The 20,913-nt window shown below is 37.2% G+C and overlaps 2 protein-coding genes and 1 pseudogene across 5 annotated transcripts in view; 2 read left to right on the plus strand and 1 right to left on the minus strand.

Annotated features, from left to right (window-relative positions):
* Nucleotides 1-4,846, plus strand: part of LOC120415730 (monocarboxylate transporter 14) — a 49,241-nt gene extending 44,395 nt beyond the window's left edge. For all 4 annotated transcript variants that reach the window (XM_039577322.2, XM_039577325.2, XM_039577324.2 and 1 more), the window contains 3 exons: nt 3,214-3,323; nt 3,395-3,576; nt 3,655-4,846. In XM_039577322.2, coding sequence (XP_039433256.1) covers nt 3,214-3,323; nt 3,395-3,576; nt 3,655-4,037 — 675 coding nt within the window. In that variant the 3' untranslated portion in view covers nt 4,038-4,846. The remainder of the gene's footprint in view (nt 1-3,213; nt 3,324-3,394; nt 3,577-3,654) is intronic.
* Nucleotides 4,847-8,332: 3,486 nt separating this feature from the next.
* LOC120415760 (post-GPI attachment to proteins factor 3) lies at nt 8,333-14,901 on the minus strand. The gene is made up of 3 exons (XM_039577367.2): nt 14,347-14,901; nt 9,066-9,837; nt 8,333-8,998 (listed from the first exon to the last, which is right to left on the minus strand). The coding sequence occupies exons 1-3, from the start codon at nt 14,483-14,485 to the stop codon at nt 8,920-8,922; spliced, it is 990 nt and encodes a 329-aa protein (XP_039433301.1). The 5' UTR covers nt 14,486-14,901; the 3' UTR covers nt 8,333-8,919.
* Nucleotides 14,881-19,838, plus strand: LOC120415755 (uncharacterized; annotated as a pseudogene).
* The last annotated feature ends 1,075 nt before the right edge of the window (nt 19,839-20,913 follow it).

Here is a 20,913-nt window from a genome sequence, read left to right on the forward strand (position 1 = left end):
TGAAACTTGAATTTCACTGAAACAATGTTTAGACTTGGCTGCCGATGCGAAAAACCAAACGGCTAATATGCCACTCTAATGGGAAATTGCCTTGACAGAGATTTTGTGACAAACACTAAAACGCGTTTTTCTCGGAATACTTGATTTGGCATAATAGCCGAATTTTCAATTATGGGCAGTGTAGGAGTCGTCTCCATGCCATAAGTACAAACAACACACCAAACCAAGCCTACTCCGGTGGAATCGCTGGCGGCGGTTGGACTCGCAATCCGAAGGTCGTCAGTTCAAACACTGGGGTGGAAGGTTCCTTGGAGTAGAAAGAGGTTTGGGTGCTCTCCCCATTCAAGCCTTCGGACTCCTAGGTTCGAGCAGAAACTTGCAATAGAGACCACAAAAGACCCGGGGGTCGTTAATGTGGATGGTTTGATTTTTTGATGTAAAATGTCAGGGAAATCCGATAAAAATATTTTCAAATATAGGCGCTTTGGTCCCGAGACCTGCAAAACTGCATTTCAAGTTTTCATACGACCTTTTCAAATATTTGACTAGATTTTTGAAAACCGAACTATGTTCTCTAAAAGACCAATCAATCACCGTTGATTTGGGTCCAAGAGAACTCAAATCGGTTAAAATTACGCGGAGCTATGTTTTTTTTAAATCTGGTTTTTGTGAAAATTTTCGACTAATTATCTCGGCCAACCTCACTAAAATATCGGGCCTGATCGGACAACTTTATTTTCGTATTGTGCTGCTGTTTTCGTGGGAATTTTCTGTGATTAATTTATGAAAAATTGGAATTTTCCTGTAATAGCCTCTTTTAATAGAATAAGTAATGAAATCATCCCAATATCAATTGGGACCAATCAACCAGGTATCAATGTTGTTGAATTATTTTTTGAATATTTTTTAAACTTTTTTTTGTATTAAACTATATGCATTTTTGTATTTTGTATTAAACTATATGCATTTTCTACTTCTCAAGATTTTATTGTCATGATATTTGGCTAGTACTAAATGCCAGTTTTATTTAGTATTTTCTTAAAAACATGAAAAACGAAGTTGACTTTATAGCTGTCGGCCACTATTGCTAGTACCAACCACTAGTGTCTTCCTTTTAATCTACAAGGACTTCGCCGCCCTGGGCTCCTAAGTGTTTGAGTACGGCACGGAGCGACGGCGCCGGATACCCATATTTACACAAAGAATTTTAGAGCGCCCGCCGCGGGATTCGAACCAGCAACCTCTGGATTGTGAGTCCAGTGCGCGGTCCGATTGATCCACACGGGCGGCTTAAAAACATTCTCGTCATTAAATCCTCGTCAAACATTAATTTAGTGAAATACCGACCCAATTTAACAATTAGACAGACTTTGGAGGCCTGTACAGGCCAATCAAGCACTTATTTGAGATTTGGACTCAAGGGGCCATCCATGAACCACGTGGACACTTTTTTTAAGATTCCATACCCCTCTCACTAGTCCGCATAAAAAAAATTGTAGCGCGAAAAATGTCCAACCTTTAAAATCCGACTGACAAACCGGGAAAATTTAAGTTCTGTTGTATTAAGTTGAAATTCGAACAGTAAATCAAACCAATGTGCATTTTGCCACCATGTGAATACTATACTTATAAATCTTAATTAATAATTTGGGAAAGCTAAGTTTTACATTGTGTAATAGATTCAATCTATAACTTATAAGTTCGCTTTGCTATTTTTCTGTTGATTATCCTATCTGGAGCAACACGAGAAAAGGGCGGATAAGCATTATGACTGTTTGAACTATTTTTCATTTTCTCAAGCTTCGAGAATTTTTTGTTCACATGTGTAAAACAATAGCTGGCCTCCACAGCTAGCTCTCAACACTTCGGGGTTTGTTAAATAGTTACTTGTTGTTTTGGAGTTTGCAAAATAGTTGCAGCTGTAAAAATGCGTATGTGTCCTGTTCAAATATTGCTCCAGATATGATATTTTCATCTCTAGCAAACTGTTTTTTTTTAATTCTCAACAAAAAAATAATTTGAGGACAGTTTTCTTATCTGAATTTAGTATTGAACCAAATTTGAAAAAAAAAAATACACAGCCTTACAATTGTTGAAGTCATACTTTTTTTATCAAACGGAATAAACATCCGAGTATATTCCCCTTTTTTTATTTTGAAATTTATTTTTATAATACAATTTTAACTTTGAATCAGTTGGTGGAATTTCATAAAAATCATATTACTTTCATATTTTTCTTTAAATTATTTAGGATAACTTGGATCGTGGAGTCCCAAAAAGCTCTAGAAATGATCCTGTAATTGCAGATTTGAGAGTTTTCAACAAGTAGAAAGAATACCATAACGTATCTAAAAGATTACTAAAACTAATGTTTTGTTTAATAACTATGACAAAATTCAACTCTCGATTCCCGGGAAATTGGAAATCTCGAGAATCGTCACCCTCTAATAGCAACATTTTAAAAGCTGTCCTAAGAAATGAAAATATTTTTAAAAAATGGGTATGCATTTCATGAATATTTTGATACTCAGGTCAGATTAAAAACCATTGTGATTTGTTTAAAAACTTATCGAAAAAAATTTGTTGGTCTCGGGAGCAAACCTGGGAAAAACCGGGTATTTCACAACCGAAATCCAGGGTTTACATTTACAAATTATTATTTTTTAAATGTTAAGAGTGCATTGATCCCCCTTTAATAATCATCTTGAGCGAAACCTTTCTTATTAATCTAAATTTCTGGAAACTTCCAAATTTTTGAGCCCGGGTTAAGATGTTTCTGTGTTTCCGTATAATATTTTTCACACCATCAGTATCATTTGTATTATAAAAGCTAGTAAACTTTATTGTTACCAGTTAGCAAAAGTGTTAGTATAAATCCTGCTTGCATTCAATTCAAATTTCTGAAGCGCAGCGACTCATGTTTCAGAAACAGTTACACCAAGAGTTTAACGCTTTAGGTAAGAGTTCACTTAAAATATTCCAAAAATTTAATTCAGCCAACACAAAAAAAAAGTCGTTTCAAAAAGTGAATTCTTACAGTTAGGGTGTAAAATTTCGCCAGCAATTTGTTTTTCTTTAATCGCTTCCTTTTTAAATTCAACCTAGTAGCACAGACCTAAAATCTCAATTTGTTTACTAGAGATCCGGTGAGATAACTCCGTAAAAAAAATCAATCGCTTTCCCTAATATTCACTCGTATTTTTTATCCTACAGACATGGTACGAGAGCTTCATCGACGCGCTCAAGACGATGTTCGACTTTTCGCTGTTCTTCGAGTTCAAGTTCTGCATGATGTCCATCTCGACGCTGCTACTGTTCATCTGGTAGGTCTTTGGCTCGTGAGAGTCTTTCTACGAAGAAATTTGAACAATGTTTCTTTTTTGTATTTTTCCAGGTACATCATTCCTTACTTTTACATCCCGGACTACATGCTGATGTACAACTTCACGGAACAGGATGGAGCCAACCTTATCTCTATAATCGGCATCACCAACACGCTCGGGATGGTCGGGTTGGGCTGGCTTGGGGATCAACCGTGGGTCAACGTTAGCAAAACGTACGCCGTTTGTCTGGGCTGTAAGTATTCGGTGAAGCACCGTGCGTCTCCACGAGGGGAAGTCTCTCTAACGTGCGAACGCTTTCTTTTCTCCGCAGTTTGTGGCCTCTCGATCGCCCTGATGCCGCTGGTCGTGTCCAGCTACGTGATGATGTCCATCCTTTGCGTCGTGTTCGGGTTGACCTTTGCCAGTACGTTCTCCTTTACGCCCATCATCCTGGTGCGGTTGGTGAGTTTGGACGACTTTACCGTCGCTTACGGCCTGTGTCTGCTGGTGCAGGGCATCGGCAGCCTTACGGGGCCTCCGCTGGCCGGACTCATGTACGACATCAGCGAAAGTTGGGATAGCTCGTTCTACGCGGCAGGGTTCTTCATCTTCCTGGCGGGAGTTTGTGCGTGGGCCGTGGGAACGCTGGATCCACCCGAGGAGGAGGAAGAGGAGAAAGAAAGCGAAGCGCTGAGCTCTACCGTGACGGAGTAGAGCCCGGACGCTTCGACGGTGTCGACAGTACTTACTGATTTAAATGACAATTTATACTAGGATTAAGTTAAACAGCAACCACATGAGTACGTCCTTTCTGCAAGTTTCAAACTTTCTCTCGAATTTTACACACATCCACGCAGTTCTACCTCAAAAAACAGGATTTATTTTTGAAAAAAGCGTAACGGCTCAAGCAATTTAAAACAAAAGTATTCAGTCAACCACACAGAGACGACATCAAATAAACGGTTCAATGAAAAAAATCAATGCCTTAATACTTCTCCACCTAAGCTAGCTGGAAGAGCCTTGAATATCGTATAAACTCCATTCTATTAGCAAATAGGAACCGTCGAAATTAACTCGGAGCCGAGTTTCATAGCGAAATTTACGAAAACAAAAATAAGCTAAATTTTAGTCTGTACTTATGACTTAAGTATTGCAGTGGTAGCGTTTAGGCATGTTTAGGGCAGTTTAGGCAATTCTTTTTAATTCGTTAGTTATTTTTCCTCCCATTTTCCCATTTTAAACGGAACCAATCGAGGCAGTATTCTCCAGCTGGACGGTGAGCGCGTAGTGCTGAAGATTAAAGTGATAAAATTTGTTCTACTAGCGTGTAAGGTAGCCGGTTAGGAATAGAAAGAAATGAAGTTCACTTAATAGTTCACACACACACATACATTTTCTCTCCATTTTTCACCTTCATGTTTTTTGTACTTATCGCGAAGACGAAGACGAAAAGGAAGGTGTTCAATTATTCACTGAAAAGCATATTCTTAAAAATAAAAAGTTTGTATTTTTCGAAAATCGTGTCATTTGCTGTTTTCTTCGAATATCCCTAACCCCAGGAACCCTGCGTCTCCATTAAAACAAAAAGTATTACGGAACTAGCTTTTGTGGGAACGCACGGTGCTTTAAGATCGTTTGATTTACCTTAGGGTGACCAGAATGAAGGAGAATGTTTCAAAACTTTGCTCAACAAGCCAAATATTGTTCACCGGAATGTGAGATGGCGCTATATGCTTAAGGTGGTTGTCTAGAGTATAAGGGAAAAGCCAGGGATTGTTTTATTGGGTTTCGAATCGACACCATAAAAATGGCTTAAATTTGGGCGTAGGGAATGCATGAACAAATTTTCATCCCAATTAAAATATATTAAATTAAAGATCTAAAAAAATACAATTCTAGAGATTACCCAGTCACGGCGTTCTAGCAGGATTCTGGAAGAGTTCTCATAGAGGTGGATATTCTATCAGCATTCTAGCAGAAATGTTCAATTATTATTGCAGGATTCTGGCAGAACCAGCTATGCTAGAATATTTCGTGACTGGGTACTAGACGAATTGTACAAATTTTATTTTTTGATTTCTCCCTGGCAGTTTTATTGTTCATATTTTTTTTTGGTCTAAATGCTCATTCAGGCGATAATATTATCGCCGATAACGGAAGATAACTCTTAAATCTTTCTTAAATTGATTGAATCCATCAAAATCAAGTTAAATTTTCAATGAATTCGGTCCTAGAAAATATTTTTTGATAATGTAGTGAGTTTCAAAGCATAAATACTAAAATTTTCACAAAATACCGTTTTTTTAAAGTACCGTAAACCAGGGTGACTTTGATAGGATTTCAATTTATTTTTGAAATATTTTCCAGCTGGTAAGGTTTTTCTCAAGATTATTATTTTTAAAACATGTACTGGGGTAGGCTACACAAAGTCAATGCACTATTTTTTCAATAGTGTTTAGAAAAATAGTTACGTTAAAAATTCTCAATTTAAATTCCGGGGTGACTTTGATTGTTATAATTTTTCTTGTAAAATCAGATTTAAGGTGGTCAAATTTCATTTTTACGTCAAATGTGCCATCACTAAGGTTGCTGATATAGTTTTTAAGAAAAAAACATGTTTTTATTTAGTTAACCAAGTTTATAAACTTTTAAACTAAATACATATAAATTTTAGGTAAAATTGTAAAATAGTCGAAAAACCACGGTCAGCAAAAATCTGAAACCTATCAAAGTCACCCCGTTTTACGGTACTCAATTTTTTAAAATTCGCAATATGGGTATCAAACGATTCGAAATTTCGCATGCATTTACACTGTTTTAGGGTTTTTTGAATGAAATACTAAAATTTAAATGTGTTTGTAAAAATTTGAGTATTTCATTCAAAAAACTCTAAAATAATGGAAATGTACTAAGTAAGTACTTTAAAAAAACACCTTATTTTGTGATTTTTTTTTAGTATTTCATTCAAAAATCTCTAAAACAGTTAAAATACATGCACAATTTCGAATCGTTTGATACCCATATTGCAAATTACAAAAAAAATTGAGTATTTTCGTAGTTTCGGTATTTTGTGAAAATTTGAGTATTTCTATCAAAAAACTCTAAAACAGTGAAAATGCACGCAAAATTTCAAATCGTTTGATACCCATATTGCGAATTATAAAAATTTAAGTATTTTCAAGAAAATACGGTATTTTGTGAAAATTTGTGTTTTTCATTCAAAAAACTCTAAAACAGTGAAAATGCATGCAAAATTTGATACTTATATAACGAATTATTAAAAAAATAGTATTTTCGAAAAAATACGGAACCGTCGTCAGGGGTGACTTTGGGTCTGAGGGGTGAGATTGGGTCATACAAATTTGTGCATTTTTGTTTTTTTTATTTATTTATCGTTTTTTTTTTTTTGAAAAAGCGATATTTTGTGAAAATTTTAGTTTTTCATTTGAACAACTCTAAAACAGTGAAAATGCATGCCAAGTTTTGAATCGTTTGATACCCATATTGCGAATTATAAAATTTGAGTATTTTCGAGAAAATACGGTGTTTTGTGAACATATGTCATTCAAAAAAAATTTAAAACAGTGCTTGCAAATTGTCAGTCTTGCTAAAATTTTAGTTCTTTCAAAAAATACAGTATTTTGTGATTTTTTTTAGTATTTATACTTTGAAACTTATCATACTATCAAAAAAGTATTTACTACGAGGAAGCTTGAAAATTCAACATAAGTTGGTTGGTCAATTTTAGAAATATATTAAATATAAGAATAACGATAACGATAACGTTAGATTATCATTATCGTCCCGACGATAACGATAGAACTATCGTTATCGAACCTCGATAGTTTTATCGTTAACAACCTTGACTAAACATGTAAACAATTTGAGATTTGAAGGTGCGCCCGACTTTGATTGGTTTGTGATTTTTCCGCAAAATGAGAAGTACAAATTGAATACGTACGAAATGGTATGGAATCATACTAAACGTGTTAAAGAAGTGTTTAAAGTATTTCAAGCAGACGTTTTCATAATTTTTTTAAAAGTTAAAAATGTTAGTTTCATATAATTAACAAAATGTTGATGAATAGCATTTTTGAAAAAAAAAATCGAATCGGAAAACGGAATGCATTTTCGGATTCCTCGGACAGAATTTTCAGTAGGAGATGGTAAAATAAGTTTGTATAAAATAAAAATGATGTGTTTTTTAAACATAATTTTAAAAAATCTCCAAATTTATAGCCATTTTCAGTAGAACAAATTTCACACAAATGGTGAAAACTTTTGATTCGTGCTTCGGATTTAGTTGAAAATGCAATATGAATCGATAATTTTATAAACAAAACGAGTTTTAACGAAATTTATGTAAAAATCCCGTCCCGCCCGTGTGGATCAACCCACCCCGCCCGTGTGGATCAATCGGACCGCGCACTGGACTCGCAATCCAGAGGTTGCCGGTTCGAATCGCGCGGCGGGCGCTCTAAAATTCTTTGTGTAAATATGGGTATTCGGCGCCGTCGCTCCGTGCCATACTTTCATACACTTAGGAGCCCAGGGCGGCGAAGTCCTTGTATATAAAAGGAAGACACTAGTGGTTGGTACTAGCAATGGTGGCCGACAGCTATAAAGTCAACTTCGTTTTATGTAAAAATCTGACTTATTAACAATATTACCAAAAACTAGTATGTATTTTGTTAAAAGCTGAAAAAATAGTTAACTAAATATAAACATTGTTATTTTTATTCATAAAAACTATAACAGCAACCTTAGTACTGGTATATTTGATTTGTGTGGCCTACCCCAGTACATGTTGAAAAAAAATAATCATGCGACAAACCTTACCAGCAGGAAAATTATCATAAATAAATTGAAATCCTGTCAATGCCACCCCGGTTTACGGTAAGACAGATCAACACAAAAATTGACAGTTTACACCCTGTTTTTTCATATTCATACATATTGTGATTCTTTTATTCAAGGATTTATTTTTTCTGAAAATAAATTAACACGTGTTTTGTTCTTCTTTTAGTATATTTCACCGAAGAAAGTGGTAAAGACTAGCCATGAGTTAATATATATGACTTTGCTTACATTCTATTTTACAACATTCAAAACGACGTTGCCTATCCTACTATAGCCTATCTAGAAGTAACATCAATAATTACAAATACTACTACAGTTACACACAGGTAGATATATATCGAATATTTAAAATTGACTTTTTCCCTCTCTAAAACATTGTAAGGAAGTTACACGACATTTAAATAGTTCTGTGACCTCTCAACGTATTAGTTCACGCCACTGACTGCCCAAACACCGACGATTATCAAAGATAAAACAGTGAAAAACCTTCGCCCCGACCCAGGGAGAGTCCACCCCCACTCGATTGCCGTTACCATCTCCGTTGCAGCGGAGTTTTTGTGTGTTTTTGTATGTTTTATTGTCACTATAACTAAACGTGGCCGCGTGGTCTCTCCCTTAGGGTGGTGCAAACGAAAGGATTTTTTAATAGTACACTACTACCACACGTATCAAGTCTTTTTAATTTCAACAGGAAATCCGACGACTAAAACTCCATCTTGGCGGCCGGTCGCAATCCTCACAGCAGCTTGCGCATGTCCTCTGGACCGTCACCGTACAGTTCCTGTCGCAGACTGCGGCAGTCGTCGATGATGAAGCTACAATTGAAATATGGTTAATGTAATTCGTTGTTTCGAAACTTGCCAAATTTTGATCAAAAGTTACCTGTAAAACAGAACGGTCAGCGGGGCAGTGACCAGATGCCAGATGGAGTGGGCGTCGAACGTCCAAAGAATCGGTGGGAAATCGTTGATTTCGAGCAGCAGCGAGGACGTCGCCAGGACGACAAACAGGAAGCACTTCCAGACGTAACGACGCTTTCGACGTTGCAGCAAACACCAGAAGATCCAGCCGGCGGCCCCGGTCATTCCAGTCACGATGTTGGCCTTCATGTTGTACGCATAGTCAAACCGGCCCACGCTCAAGTACGAAAAGTGATTCACGAAGAAAACGATGCAAGCCAGGCTGAACAGTCCCTTCAAGTACTTGGACTGCCGGTGGATCATCCGCATTACCATGCAGTACAACGAAGCCAGTACCATCGAATAAGCAAAAGTGTAATCGAACAGTTCCGTGATGGGAAAGTCCCTCGCGTGGAACACCGTCGACCAGATCCACGCGTTCAAGCAAATGTACGAAAAGACCTGCCACAGCGTGTACATCGGACTGTCCGGCCGCACTTCCCTCCGGAACCGCTTCAACATGTGATAGTGCGTGCCAAAGTTGGCCATCGAGAACAGCACCGAGGCAGGTTCCTGCAGCCCGGCCAGCCTCACAAACGGCCATTTGCCGTAGAATTGCGGCGTCGTCCAGTTTCGCTTGAGAAACGCGCCCGTCGTTCGCCACATACAATCGTAGCCGCACTCATCGTAGCAGGTCCACAGGAGCAACTTATTGATCGGATTCTGGGTGCCGGCCAGCCTGAACGTCAATCCAGCTGAGGGGGGGAGAGAGAGATGTGGATCAGATTTTGGTGGGTTGAATTGCTTAATGCTTTTTGGCACGGAAGTGGAAGAAAATTATAATTTATGCGCCCATAAACTATCAATCATTGGATTTATTTCCACGCTGGATGGGGAGCACTAGTGGACCGGGGGAATCTGAAGAGTTTTATCGATTCGTGCTTTTCCGGAGAAGAGCACTTCAAAATTCAGAAATTCCTAATCAAAATTTCAAAAGTTTTAGTGTTAAGATTTTCAGAATACTCAAAGTATTTTTCCTAACTCAATTTTTTTTTAGTCTTTGATCACAAATTCAGGGTCAATTTTACGACAAGGTAAGATATTTTGAACGATTTTCAGTAAATTTGACTTCTATTTTAGGGGTTCTTGAAAAAAACAAAATGCCCCCGGATTTTTAGAGACATTCTTTTTAGAAGTCAGATTTAGCTAAACATCTATTACGACCATCATGGATAAATTGCAAAAAAAGATATAAAACTTGCAAAAATATTTAAGAAGTCAGACTTTTTTTCTGTTTTTGGAACTGCTTTTTATTGAATAGTTTGTTTTTTAAGAAAGGGAGACTCAAAACACGTGTTGTAAGTTCGACTTTTTTAAAAGAACTGCTCACAAAAATATTACAACAAACCAGAAGAGTAAAATATTTTAAAAGTACGTCTCATGTTCGAAATAATTTTAAATGACAATTGAAAGAATAGAAAATTTCCCAAAAATAAAACGACAGTCAAAAGTAGGTTGCTTATAAAAAATAATAATAAGTTCTTTTGGTATGCCCAAAGAAGCCATTTTGCATCATTAGTTTGTCCATATAATTTTCCATACAAATTTGGCAGCTGGTCATACAAAAATGATGTATGAAAATTCAAAAATCTGTATCATTTGAAGGAATTTTTTGATCGATTGGTGTCTTCGGCAAAGTTGTAGGTACCCACTGAGAATTTTGGCTCGAGCTTCGACTCGATTCAGGCTCCTTCTCGAACACTGAAATAAAATGATAGGGGCAGCGGGAGGGGGGGGGCCGAATGGACCAGGGGGGCAGAATGGGCCACCCTTGGTTTTGGGCTTTAGAATGGATTTAGACCAACTGTAAGGCAAGGGTCTTATAAAGGACGTCAAATAACATCACCATACAGAAAACGACGTTTGAATTCATTGTATTTTTCGAATTATGAGCAAGAATGTAAATAATTGACAAAACCACGCAAATGTTGTTCATTTCGAGGTTTCTAAACAAGCTTTCTGAAAAGTATGATTGTTTGAAAAAGTTTGTTCAATGCTTATAATGTTACTAGAGGTTACTACCAAGGTAAACAAACAACAACGGAACCTTCAAATCATTTAGAGGCTTGGTGGTGGAAGTGTTAAATTAAATTCCACTTGGGGGCAGAATGGACCACCCTTTTCCTGCCTTATAAAAACAATCAAAAGTTAAAAAAATGAGCTAAATGGATTATTTCACTGCTGGTAGCTGCACAAATCACGTTCAATGCAACAAAAGTTGATTTTTTTAGTTTTTTCGACGCTTAGTTGTAAAAATAGTGTCTTTTTTCGACATATTTACACTATTTTCAAAAATCTTTTTTTTTTAGTTACTATTTTTATAAAAGTTGTCTAACTTCATGGAAACTATGTTAGAAAGGTCCCTTAAGTCATTTCTTATCTCCCTTCAACGTTGTATTAGACGAAATGGCTTGTTTTCTAAGGTGGCCCATTCTGCCCCGCACCCTGGAAAAGCAGTCGAAAAAACATTTTTTTAAAGTGGCTCAAAAATAGTTCTAAGCTCAAAATTTTCATCAACCAAGTATACAACATTGAAGGGAACGTCCCAAAGCATAAGCCTACTACACAAAATTCATATTTTTTTAGGGTTTTCTACAGGGGGATGCTAAAGGCCGCCATCTTGGGTGATTGAGATTAATAACGCGCGCAAACAGCGCACAGTGAAAACAAAAATATTTTTTATCAATAATTCAATTTTCGTTATCAGAATTACTGTATAGTAAAAGTCAAATTAAACAGTAGTAAAGTTAAACGTTTCATGTGATAAAAGTACAACTTTAAATGAGGTCATCGGTCCGATGTGTGCTTAAAATTCCCAACTTGAGTAGTTTATTTTGCAAATAAATTGATAAAAATCACCTCTAAAACAAACACTAACTTTTAAACGTACATTGCGGTAAAATATTACAAAAAAACAATAATTACTTTATTTCCATTTTATGCCTGCAGTTTTTGTACTTTTTTTACAGAGCGCAGTTGCTTTGTTTTGGTTCCGTAACGAACAGCTGTTCTTTTGTGCTGGCGCCGTAATTGACAGCTCCCTTTTGTTCTGGTGCCGAAGTTGACAACTTGTGTTGGCTGCGGGCGAGCTGCCTGTAGTGAGATATAGATGTCGCCCCCCTGGTTTTCTATGGTTTTTGGCGCATTTTCCTTAGGCGGACCATTTTGCCCCCCCTGCCCCTACACGGTAAAACAAATTGGTGATTTTTAATTTAACCTTTTGTCACTAAAACTTGATTTGCAAAGAAAACACGATTGGGTAATTCTCCGCCAACTCACTCAGCAGTTGCCCCGACCCCTCTTCGATTTGCGTGAAACTTTGTCCTAAGGGTAACTTTTGTCCCTGATCACGAATCCGAGGTCCGTTTTTTGATATCTCGTGACGGAGGGGCGGTACGACCCCTTAAATTTTTGAACATGCGAAAAAAGAGATGTGTTTTTCAATAATTTGCGGCTTGAAACGGTGATGAGATAGAAATTTAGTGTCAAAGGGACTTTTATGTAAAATTAGACGCCCGATTTGATGGCGTACTCAGAATTCCTGAAAAACGTATTTTACATCGAAAAAAACACTAAAAATGTTTTAAAAACTATTTTCCGTTACTCGACTATAAAAAATGTTGGAACATGTCATTTTATGGGAAATTTAATGTACTGTTCGAATCTACATTGACTTTGCAGGGTTATTTTTTAAGAGTGTAACAATGTTCAACAAAGTTGTAGAGCAGACAATTACAAAAATTTGGATTTATAAACATAAGGGGTTTGCTTATAAACGTCACGAGTTATCGCGATATTGCGAAAAAAAAGTTTTTAAAATGTTGGTCGTCGTCGATCATGGCCGTTCATCGTTACCCGCGACAGACACGGACGACGAAACAAAGAGAAACGCAAAAAGTAACTTTTTCAAAACTTATTTTCGTGAAATCGCGATAACTCGTGATGTTTATAAGCAAACCCCTTATGTCTATAAATCAAAATTTTTGTAATTGTCTGCTCTACAACTTTGTAGAACATTGTTACACTCTAAATAATAACCCTGCAAAGTTAGAAAAACACGAAATTTTAAAATGAAAATTTGTGTTCTAAATGAAAAAAATGACCCTTCTGGGTCATTGTAGATTCGAAAAGTACAAAGTTTTTGATGAAAAATACGTTTTTCAGGAATTCTGAGTACGCCATCAAATCGGGCGTCTAATTTTACATAAAAGTCCCTTTGACACTAAATTTCTATCTCATCACCGTTTGAAGCTCTGCAAATTATTGAAAAAACACCTCTTTTTTCGCATGTTCAAAAATGAAAGGGGTCGTACCGCCCCTCCGTCACGAGATATCAAAAAACGGACCTCGGATTCGTGATCAGGGACAAAAGTTACCCTTAGGACAAAGTTTCACGCAAATCGAAGAAGGGTCGGGGCAACTTTTCCCGATTTCGTGTGAGTTGGTAGAGAATTACCCTATTTTAATTTGATTTTTTTTACATATGTTTTAGGGGACATCAAATGCCAACTTTTTAGAAATTTCCAGGTTGTGCAAAAAATCTCTGACCGAGTTAGGCCGATGCAAATATTTTTCAAAGTTTTTGTCCCTCGGCTCTGGCCGGGGTCGAGCGGGGGGCAAAAAAAAATTTAAATAACAAGCCATAGTTTCAACACTTGCATTGAAAAAAGTGTTTAAAAATGCATTTTACACTAGTTCAGTTATTTTGCAATCATTAGTTTTTTTGTGAAAAAAAAAACTATTTGCGATAACAAACATCGAAAATTTTCAAAAATTCAAAAGATTTTTAAATCAACCCAAACATGCTAAAAATGATTCTAATCGCAGGGGAGTTTCAGAGTCATTATTTTTGGGGATTGTTGCGATTGTTCACGCTCCATATAAAAAAGATTCTTGTTAACGGAGCACATCAACCAGAGCATTATGCATGCACCAAGCATGAGCGCTGCACCCAGATTTTTGTTACAGACTTTTTAGTTTCTTAAAAACTACGGAAACTATCGAATTACAAAGAAGGGAATACGTGGTCCATGGATGGCCGCTTTCTAGAATATTTCATTTTACTTTTTGACACGCACGCTGATTGGTTACAAGCAAGGAATTAAGTCTCTCGACTCTTCCTTACACCTTGCAACGAAAAAAAAATGTATTAAATTATAATATAATTTGTATAATTTAAGTTATAAATGAACCCGAATACTCACACTTGCTACAGTTGCCTATCACGCAGCTCTTCAGGCAATTCTGAAAGAATTGACTCTGGTCCCCGCCGGAAGCGCAAATTTGATGTATCAGGAACACCAGCAAAGCCACCACCAACGCAACCTGCCGCAGGTTAATCATTTTAATGGACTTCTTTCCTTTCACGCTAATTAGAAAATTTGTTCTAAACTAGTCCAGCACAGCACAACGTTTCGCGAATCCGCGCGGCGCCACCACCAGCAAAATCAATATCGCAAAATATCCCACTTCCGGAAGTGGGCCAGGTGCAGCACCCAGCAGCAGCAAAGCGCCAAGTGAAGGACAGAGGCCGGAGCTAAAAATAGTATCCGTTCCTTCGTAGCGGTATCATGTCCTTGCTGTGCAGTTTTGTTGCCGAACACGACTGACGGCAGAACGCGACCCACCCCGAAAGTCCTCCTCACACACAAACACACACACACGCACGATGATGCCGCGAAAGGATCGACTAGGCGTCGCGATGCGACCCTTTTGGGAAGGATTTTTGTTTTTGTAAGATGGGTGGTGGGTGAGTTGGGTGGTAGAGCGAGAAAAAAACCAAAACAAACTGGCCGAGGGCCTTGTAAAGCTGTCAAAAGGGAGGTGATAAGAATAGGCGATGTTTAATGTGGAGTGGGATTTTGGTGTCTCAACCACGAATTCATTAAAAAATCGAGATCAAAAATTTCTTATTATTGTTTTTATTTTTTTAACTATAAAATCTACAGGTTTGTATTTTGCAATAACTTTCGATAGGAACATTATTAGCCTCGATAGCTCAGACACAGAGTAACTCAATAACTCTGTGGATCAGATGATCGTTGTCATTTTTCTTTCTTTCAAGATTAGAAAATAAATCAAAATTTTAGTAAAAATAAATATTAAAACTTCCTTAAACACTAAACATTACTTTTTTAGTGCCCTGTCAAAATGTAAATTTTCAATTTTCAGATTGAGCATGAGCATGAGTTAACAATTGCTACTCCGAAGATCTCTATTTCTTTTAGTCAAAACCGGCGCCTTCCCAAGAAGCCTGCAGATACACCCTTACCAAAAATCATGATTTTTTGAGTTCCAAATCCCACTTTTCATACGATTTTTTGAGTTCAGGTACTACAACCATAAAAATGGTTATATGGGTTGAACTGAAAAATTCGTATGAAAAGTGGGATTTGGAACTCAAAAAATCATGATTTTTGGTAAGGGTGTATCCACTGCCGTTTTACGGCGATATGATGTATACGCCATTGAGGTGATTTTGCTGTAGACACGATTTTCTGTTTTTGTTCATTTTTTCAATTTAAAATGACTAATTTAAGGTCTGCTCTGTAGAAACTGTTAAAAAGTACAATAAAAATGTGGCCCTTACAAAATTTCTTGTTTTTTCCTATTCTCTACGATTTCAAACCACAAACATCATTTGGCCGAAAAAATAGCAATAAAAAATCACTACTTTTACTTCCCAATGATGTATGTATACATTGCTCGATCAAACCAGGCTTTATTTTTTGTGCCAGCTATTTTGACAGCTGGGCGGATCCCTTAATGCATTGTTCACGTGGATACTTTAGGGGGGGAGGGTATTTGGGAGTGTTCTTTTATTACGTAACGCAGTTGGGGGGAGGGGGGAGGAGGCCGTGTTACGCTCCATACACAAATTTTAAAATTTGTATGGAAATTTTGTTACGAGGGGGGGAGGGGGTCTAAAAATCCGATTTTTTTGCGTCACGTAATAAAAGAACGCTCCCTTAGCGATTGTCTACGCTCCATAAAAACATTTTTTGCATGAACAATTGTCCGCAAGGGAGGTGGGTGGGTCTAGAATTTTCAAAAAAGTGTCTACGTGAATGTGGATAAGGTGTCATCCATTAAGTACGTCACATTAAAATCAGCCAAAATTTACTCCACCCCCCTTTGTCACGATTTCCCTATGCTTTTAACAATAGGTCTATTCCCGTACCTGCAGAATTGCAGAATTTCTGCAACTTCTGCAGAATTCTGCAGCCAGCATAAGTCACTTTTTTGCAGGACGTTCCCGTACTTTTCGGTTCGCTCTCTTCATCTCTCTCTTTTGCAGAAGTTCTGCAAGGAGAGAAGCCGCAAAACTTTTGCCTGGGTAGCGCGTTCCAGTACTTTTTCTGCAATATTGTACACAGTTGAGTGGATTTACTCAAATTGGGTATTAAAGTTTTTTTTTATTATTATTTAAAAAAGAGTTTGACAAAAATTATAATTGAAAGAAGTTTACCTCTAGAACGAGGACTTATTTTTTTATGCAACTCAACATTTTATTTAAAAGATGCTTATGCTTAGGTAGAAACACGGGTAGAAATTATACATTAGAAACAATTCAAAACTTTTACATTAGGTACAAAATATAAATGAGAGTTGCTTGGTTTGATATAGAAGGGATCATAAATACATGTTTTGATAGCAGACTATTTGAAGGATTTTTTATTCAGGATAACATAAATAAATTATGGATGTCACATGGAAGAACAACGGTGACGCAGCAAAGTTGAAAAATTTTAGAAAGTAAATGAATCACAAACTCAAAAATATGGAAACACATAAATTTAGAAACTCGAAATTAAGAAAATCATAAATAAAAATATAAAAAAAATTATATTTTTTTAATTGAGAAGCTAAAAGAAAATAAATCCAGTATTTGAGAAATTTAAAATGCAAATATTTATCTTAGAAAAAATAAATAAATCATAAATTCAAAGCTTAAAAAAATTAAGGAATTCAAAATGTTTAAAATCAAAAAAAAGCTCAATTTAAAAAAAATCAAAATAAAAAAAATAAGGTTGAAAACATAAAAGTTGAGGTCTGAACTTTTATGAATTCAAATATTTTGAATTCGAAATAAAGAAAATCAAAATTTTGAAAATTTAAGAGTTCAGAACATCAAAAATTCTAAATCTACAGTTAAAAAATTAAAAAAAATAATTAAAAAAAATTGTAGATGAAAAATTAAAAACTCAATATTAAAAAATAGATACAGTTTGTACTCTATTATCCGAAGACCTCTACAAAATTTCTAATCTCTAAATCCTCTGAAATATGCATTTTAACCTAGAATATGACTACAAAATAAGTGTATTTCTTATGATTCAAGATGGTGGCATTTAAAAATCTAAGAATCTAAGAATATAAGAATTTAAGAATTTAGGAATTCAGGAATTTAGGAATTTAGGAATTTGAGAATTTAAGAATTTAAGAATTCAAGTATACCATATATTTTTTTTATAAAATTTATATCAATTTTAAATAGTATAAAATATGATGTGTTAACAACGTAACTTATGTTTCAGCAAAAAAAATATGGTCATCAATCATATAATCAATTATATTTATTATTTGTTTGGTACAGCCTAATACATTTTTTATTTTTTCATTGAAAGTTCAACAAAATACATTTAATATTTTGGTTCATATAAGAATACAAATTGGTAGCACCGTCACAGGTACAATTTATAATTTGCCAATTAAATTTACCTATTATTTTAACACACATATTTAGTCTGTTCAAAAACAATTTAAGATCAAAAATCAATTCTTAAACAAATATTTATCTGAAATTTATTCAACACAAAAAAAATGTGTCTTAAAAGTTTTTAAAAACAATTTGTTGTTATGATACAAATTGTTTGTTGGGTTATTAGCCGTGCTGTAATACTGGATTTACTTATAAACTTTATTAACACTAAAAAATAATAAATTAGCTATATCATTACATTAATGAACTAAGCCTGAAATCGTTAACATAAAATATAGTTCTCAATAAAACCAGACATTAAAAAATACCCCAAAATCCATCAATTCCAAATATACAAACGTCCCTTCAAAAAGACTCCTTAAATTTAGTAATAATAAAGCATCAAATTAATTTCAACTACATAATAAAAAAAATGCTTGATTTAACCCAACTTGCAAATTTTATGTCAGCGTGTACTCACACCAACTTGCAGTTACTTTTCAACACGAAAGAGAAGAGTGAGCTTGCAGAAAAGTACGGGAACGGTTTTGCTGCAACTTCAACCTCTCTCATTGCAGAAGTTCTGCCTGAGAGAAAAGTTACTTTTGTTGCAGAAAAGTACGGGAACGCTCTGCTGCCGATTTCGTGCAGAATTGCAGAATTCTGCAGTACGGGAATAGACCTAATGTCACGCCTGCTCAAAACCCCCCTCTTCCCCGAGGGGTGCGTCACTTCCGCGCTAACCGAGCGATAAAGCTTCCTTTTCAGACCTTTGCAGCGTTCAATTTCACCTTTCCACTTTAAGTTGCTTTAACTTGCTTTAACGCGCGTTAACCGCGATAACTTGCTTTTTGGCTTACCTTTTTTTGCGTGCACACATCAGACTGCTCGATTTTTTTGACAGCGAGAACTGTCAAAAGCGAATGACAGTTCTCGTTGTCAAATCAGTCGAGCAGTTTGTTTGGATAGTTGAAAAAAAAACCTTGCCGGTTAAAAAATTCCGACTAGATATTCCGGAACAGCAAGAAAAGTCGCCGGAACCCATTAAACATGCTGAGAGAACACCAGAACTGGAACGTGAACCCGTAAATGGTTATCCGTTAAGATGCGGAAGCGTTCGTTGATGTTCCACCTCCCGGTCAACACGGACATGAAGCAGAGTGTCGTTCGGTTCGAGTCGATCGTGCCGTCGAGAAGGAACTGGCCCAACCGATCATCAATTTTGGCGAGGTGGGACCGATTCGATGCATTCGCTACACGGCCTACATGTGTCCGTAAATCCAGATCATCGACGGCGGACGTTGTTCCAGTGTTTGTTGTGCAAGGCAACGACAGAAGTTCCGGCAGAGTACTTCCGGCATCTGGATCACACCGGCCAGCGAATAGACAAGTACGAGCGTCCGGAACGTACGACTTTGTGATCACCAAGGACTACTGCCGGAATAACACTCCGCCGAAGGCACTGGCGATGTTGTTCGTGATTGACGTGTCGTACAACAACGTCAAGTCCGGGCTGGTTCAGTTGCTGTGCAGAAGCTGAGGGCTAGGAGCGTGCCTCGATTAAGGTCCATGAAGTCCATGATGAAGTCACCGGCAGCTACAGATGGTGGTCGTCGGAGATGCCCAAGTAAAGGTTAACTTCTAAAAGCTTACACAGAACCTAACCTTCTCCTCCGACAGGCAATGTTCATGCACACATCCTGCTCGGACAAGCGCCAGCTGCGCGTGCTTAATCTTAGCCTGAAGACATGCAACCAGTTGGCGGATTTGTTCCGCAGTTGCGACCTGGATACGACCAATCTGCTCTTCGCCAAGCCGGGCCTGTTCAAGATGCTGGAGAACAACCCGAAGGCAATCAAGGACAGCCTGATCACGAGGACGGCCCAGATTCTGGCCTGCTACCGGAAGAACTGTGCATCATCTACGTCCGCCGACCAGCTCGTCCTGCCGAATTGCATGAACCCAGATCGAAAGTCCGTAAACCAAGGGGGTTGACACTCGATCATTCTGGAATCATTCCAGTTTTATTCAATAATAATTGGAATGATGGGAATGTTTTGCTCTATAATATGAGTTTTTTCAGATTAGCGTGTAAACGTCAAAACATCAAAACAAAACAAAATGTTTTCATCCGATGTTTTTATGATGCGCGTCTGATTTTTCACCTTTACGTCGTTCTTACATCGCCCCCGCACGTAGGCCTCTAGCGATGTTCGAACAACCTTGACAGGTTGACGTTTTGGGTGCAAAACACCTTGATTCGGGTCTGATGCGTGTCTCAAAATCAGACCCGCATCGGCCCCTGTAGGTCTGATCGTAGCTCTGACGATCAGACCCGATCGGCCCCGTATTTCTTACTGGGAAGTTGCTACCGCTGTACATTTCGTGTCTGCTGAGAACGACGTCCTTTCGGGGGGTGTAAGGACCTCACTCTGGACGACCGATCGTACGTGATCTACTTTTTGACATCGGTACGGTACTTTTACCCGCGGTTGACGCCAGTGCAAGACGCCAACGTTGGCGCCTCGAATGTACCCGCTGCCATCCGGTGCACGGCGGACAAGATTATGAAGAAGAATTGAGTAAGAATTAAGCACTGAGTTGTACAACAGAGTTCAACGCAACGAATGCCATCAACTTCTAGCAGAATCCAGTATTCACATGTTTATGTGGCTCGGCATGGGCCTGTGGAGGAAGCGTCTGCATCAAACTGCCCGACGTGATTGCTGCGTACGGAGTATACAGAAGCTGTGGTTCGATTTTTGTTTTCAAAATTACACTTTATTTATATTAAAGTGGCTTTACATTTTATGTCAATAAAGTATCTAAAACTCGTCTAGTAGTCGTCCCTTCTCCCCTCTCCTTCTTCCTTCACCGGATCATCTCGATTCAAGTCAGATACAAATCCGCGCTTTTATTCGATTTTAATCTTCACCGCCAATTTGACGGTCCGGAAGTTCTGTACAAGAAACTGTTTAATTGTAATAAAAACACTAATTGAATTTAAATTGAATTTTACTTTACACAACTCGATTTATTACAGGTTGTTTTTTCTTTACTGAACCTGCCG

The sequence above is a fragment of the Culex pipiens genome, chromosome 3 (assembly GCF_016801865.2).
Source record: "Culex pipiens pallens isolate TS chromosome 3, TS_CPP_V2, whole genome shotgun sequence".
In the NCBI taxonomy this organism is placed as follows: Eukaryota; Metazoa; Arthropoda; class Insecta; order Diptera; family Culicidae; genus Culex; species Culex pipiens.

Bases quoted from the DNA above. Each gene is read 5' to 3' on its own strand.
- LOC120415760 (XM_039577367.2), bottom strand. From the start codon at position 14,485: ATGATTAACCTGCGGCAGGTTGCGTTGGTGGTGGCTTTGCTGGTGTTC. The intron at 9,838-14,346 runs GTGAGTATTCGG...TCCCCCCCTCAG, and splicing joins GATAGGCAACTGTAGCAAGT to CTGGATTGACGTTCAGGCTG. The intron at 8,999-9,065 runs GTAACTTTTGAT...TTTCAATTGTAG, and splicing joins CTGACCGTTCTGTTTTACAG to CTTCATCATCGACGACTGCC.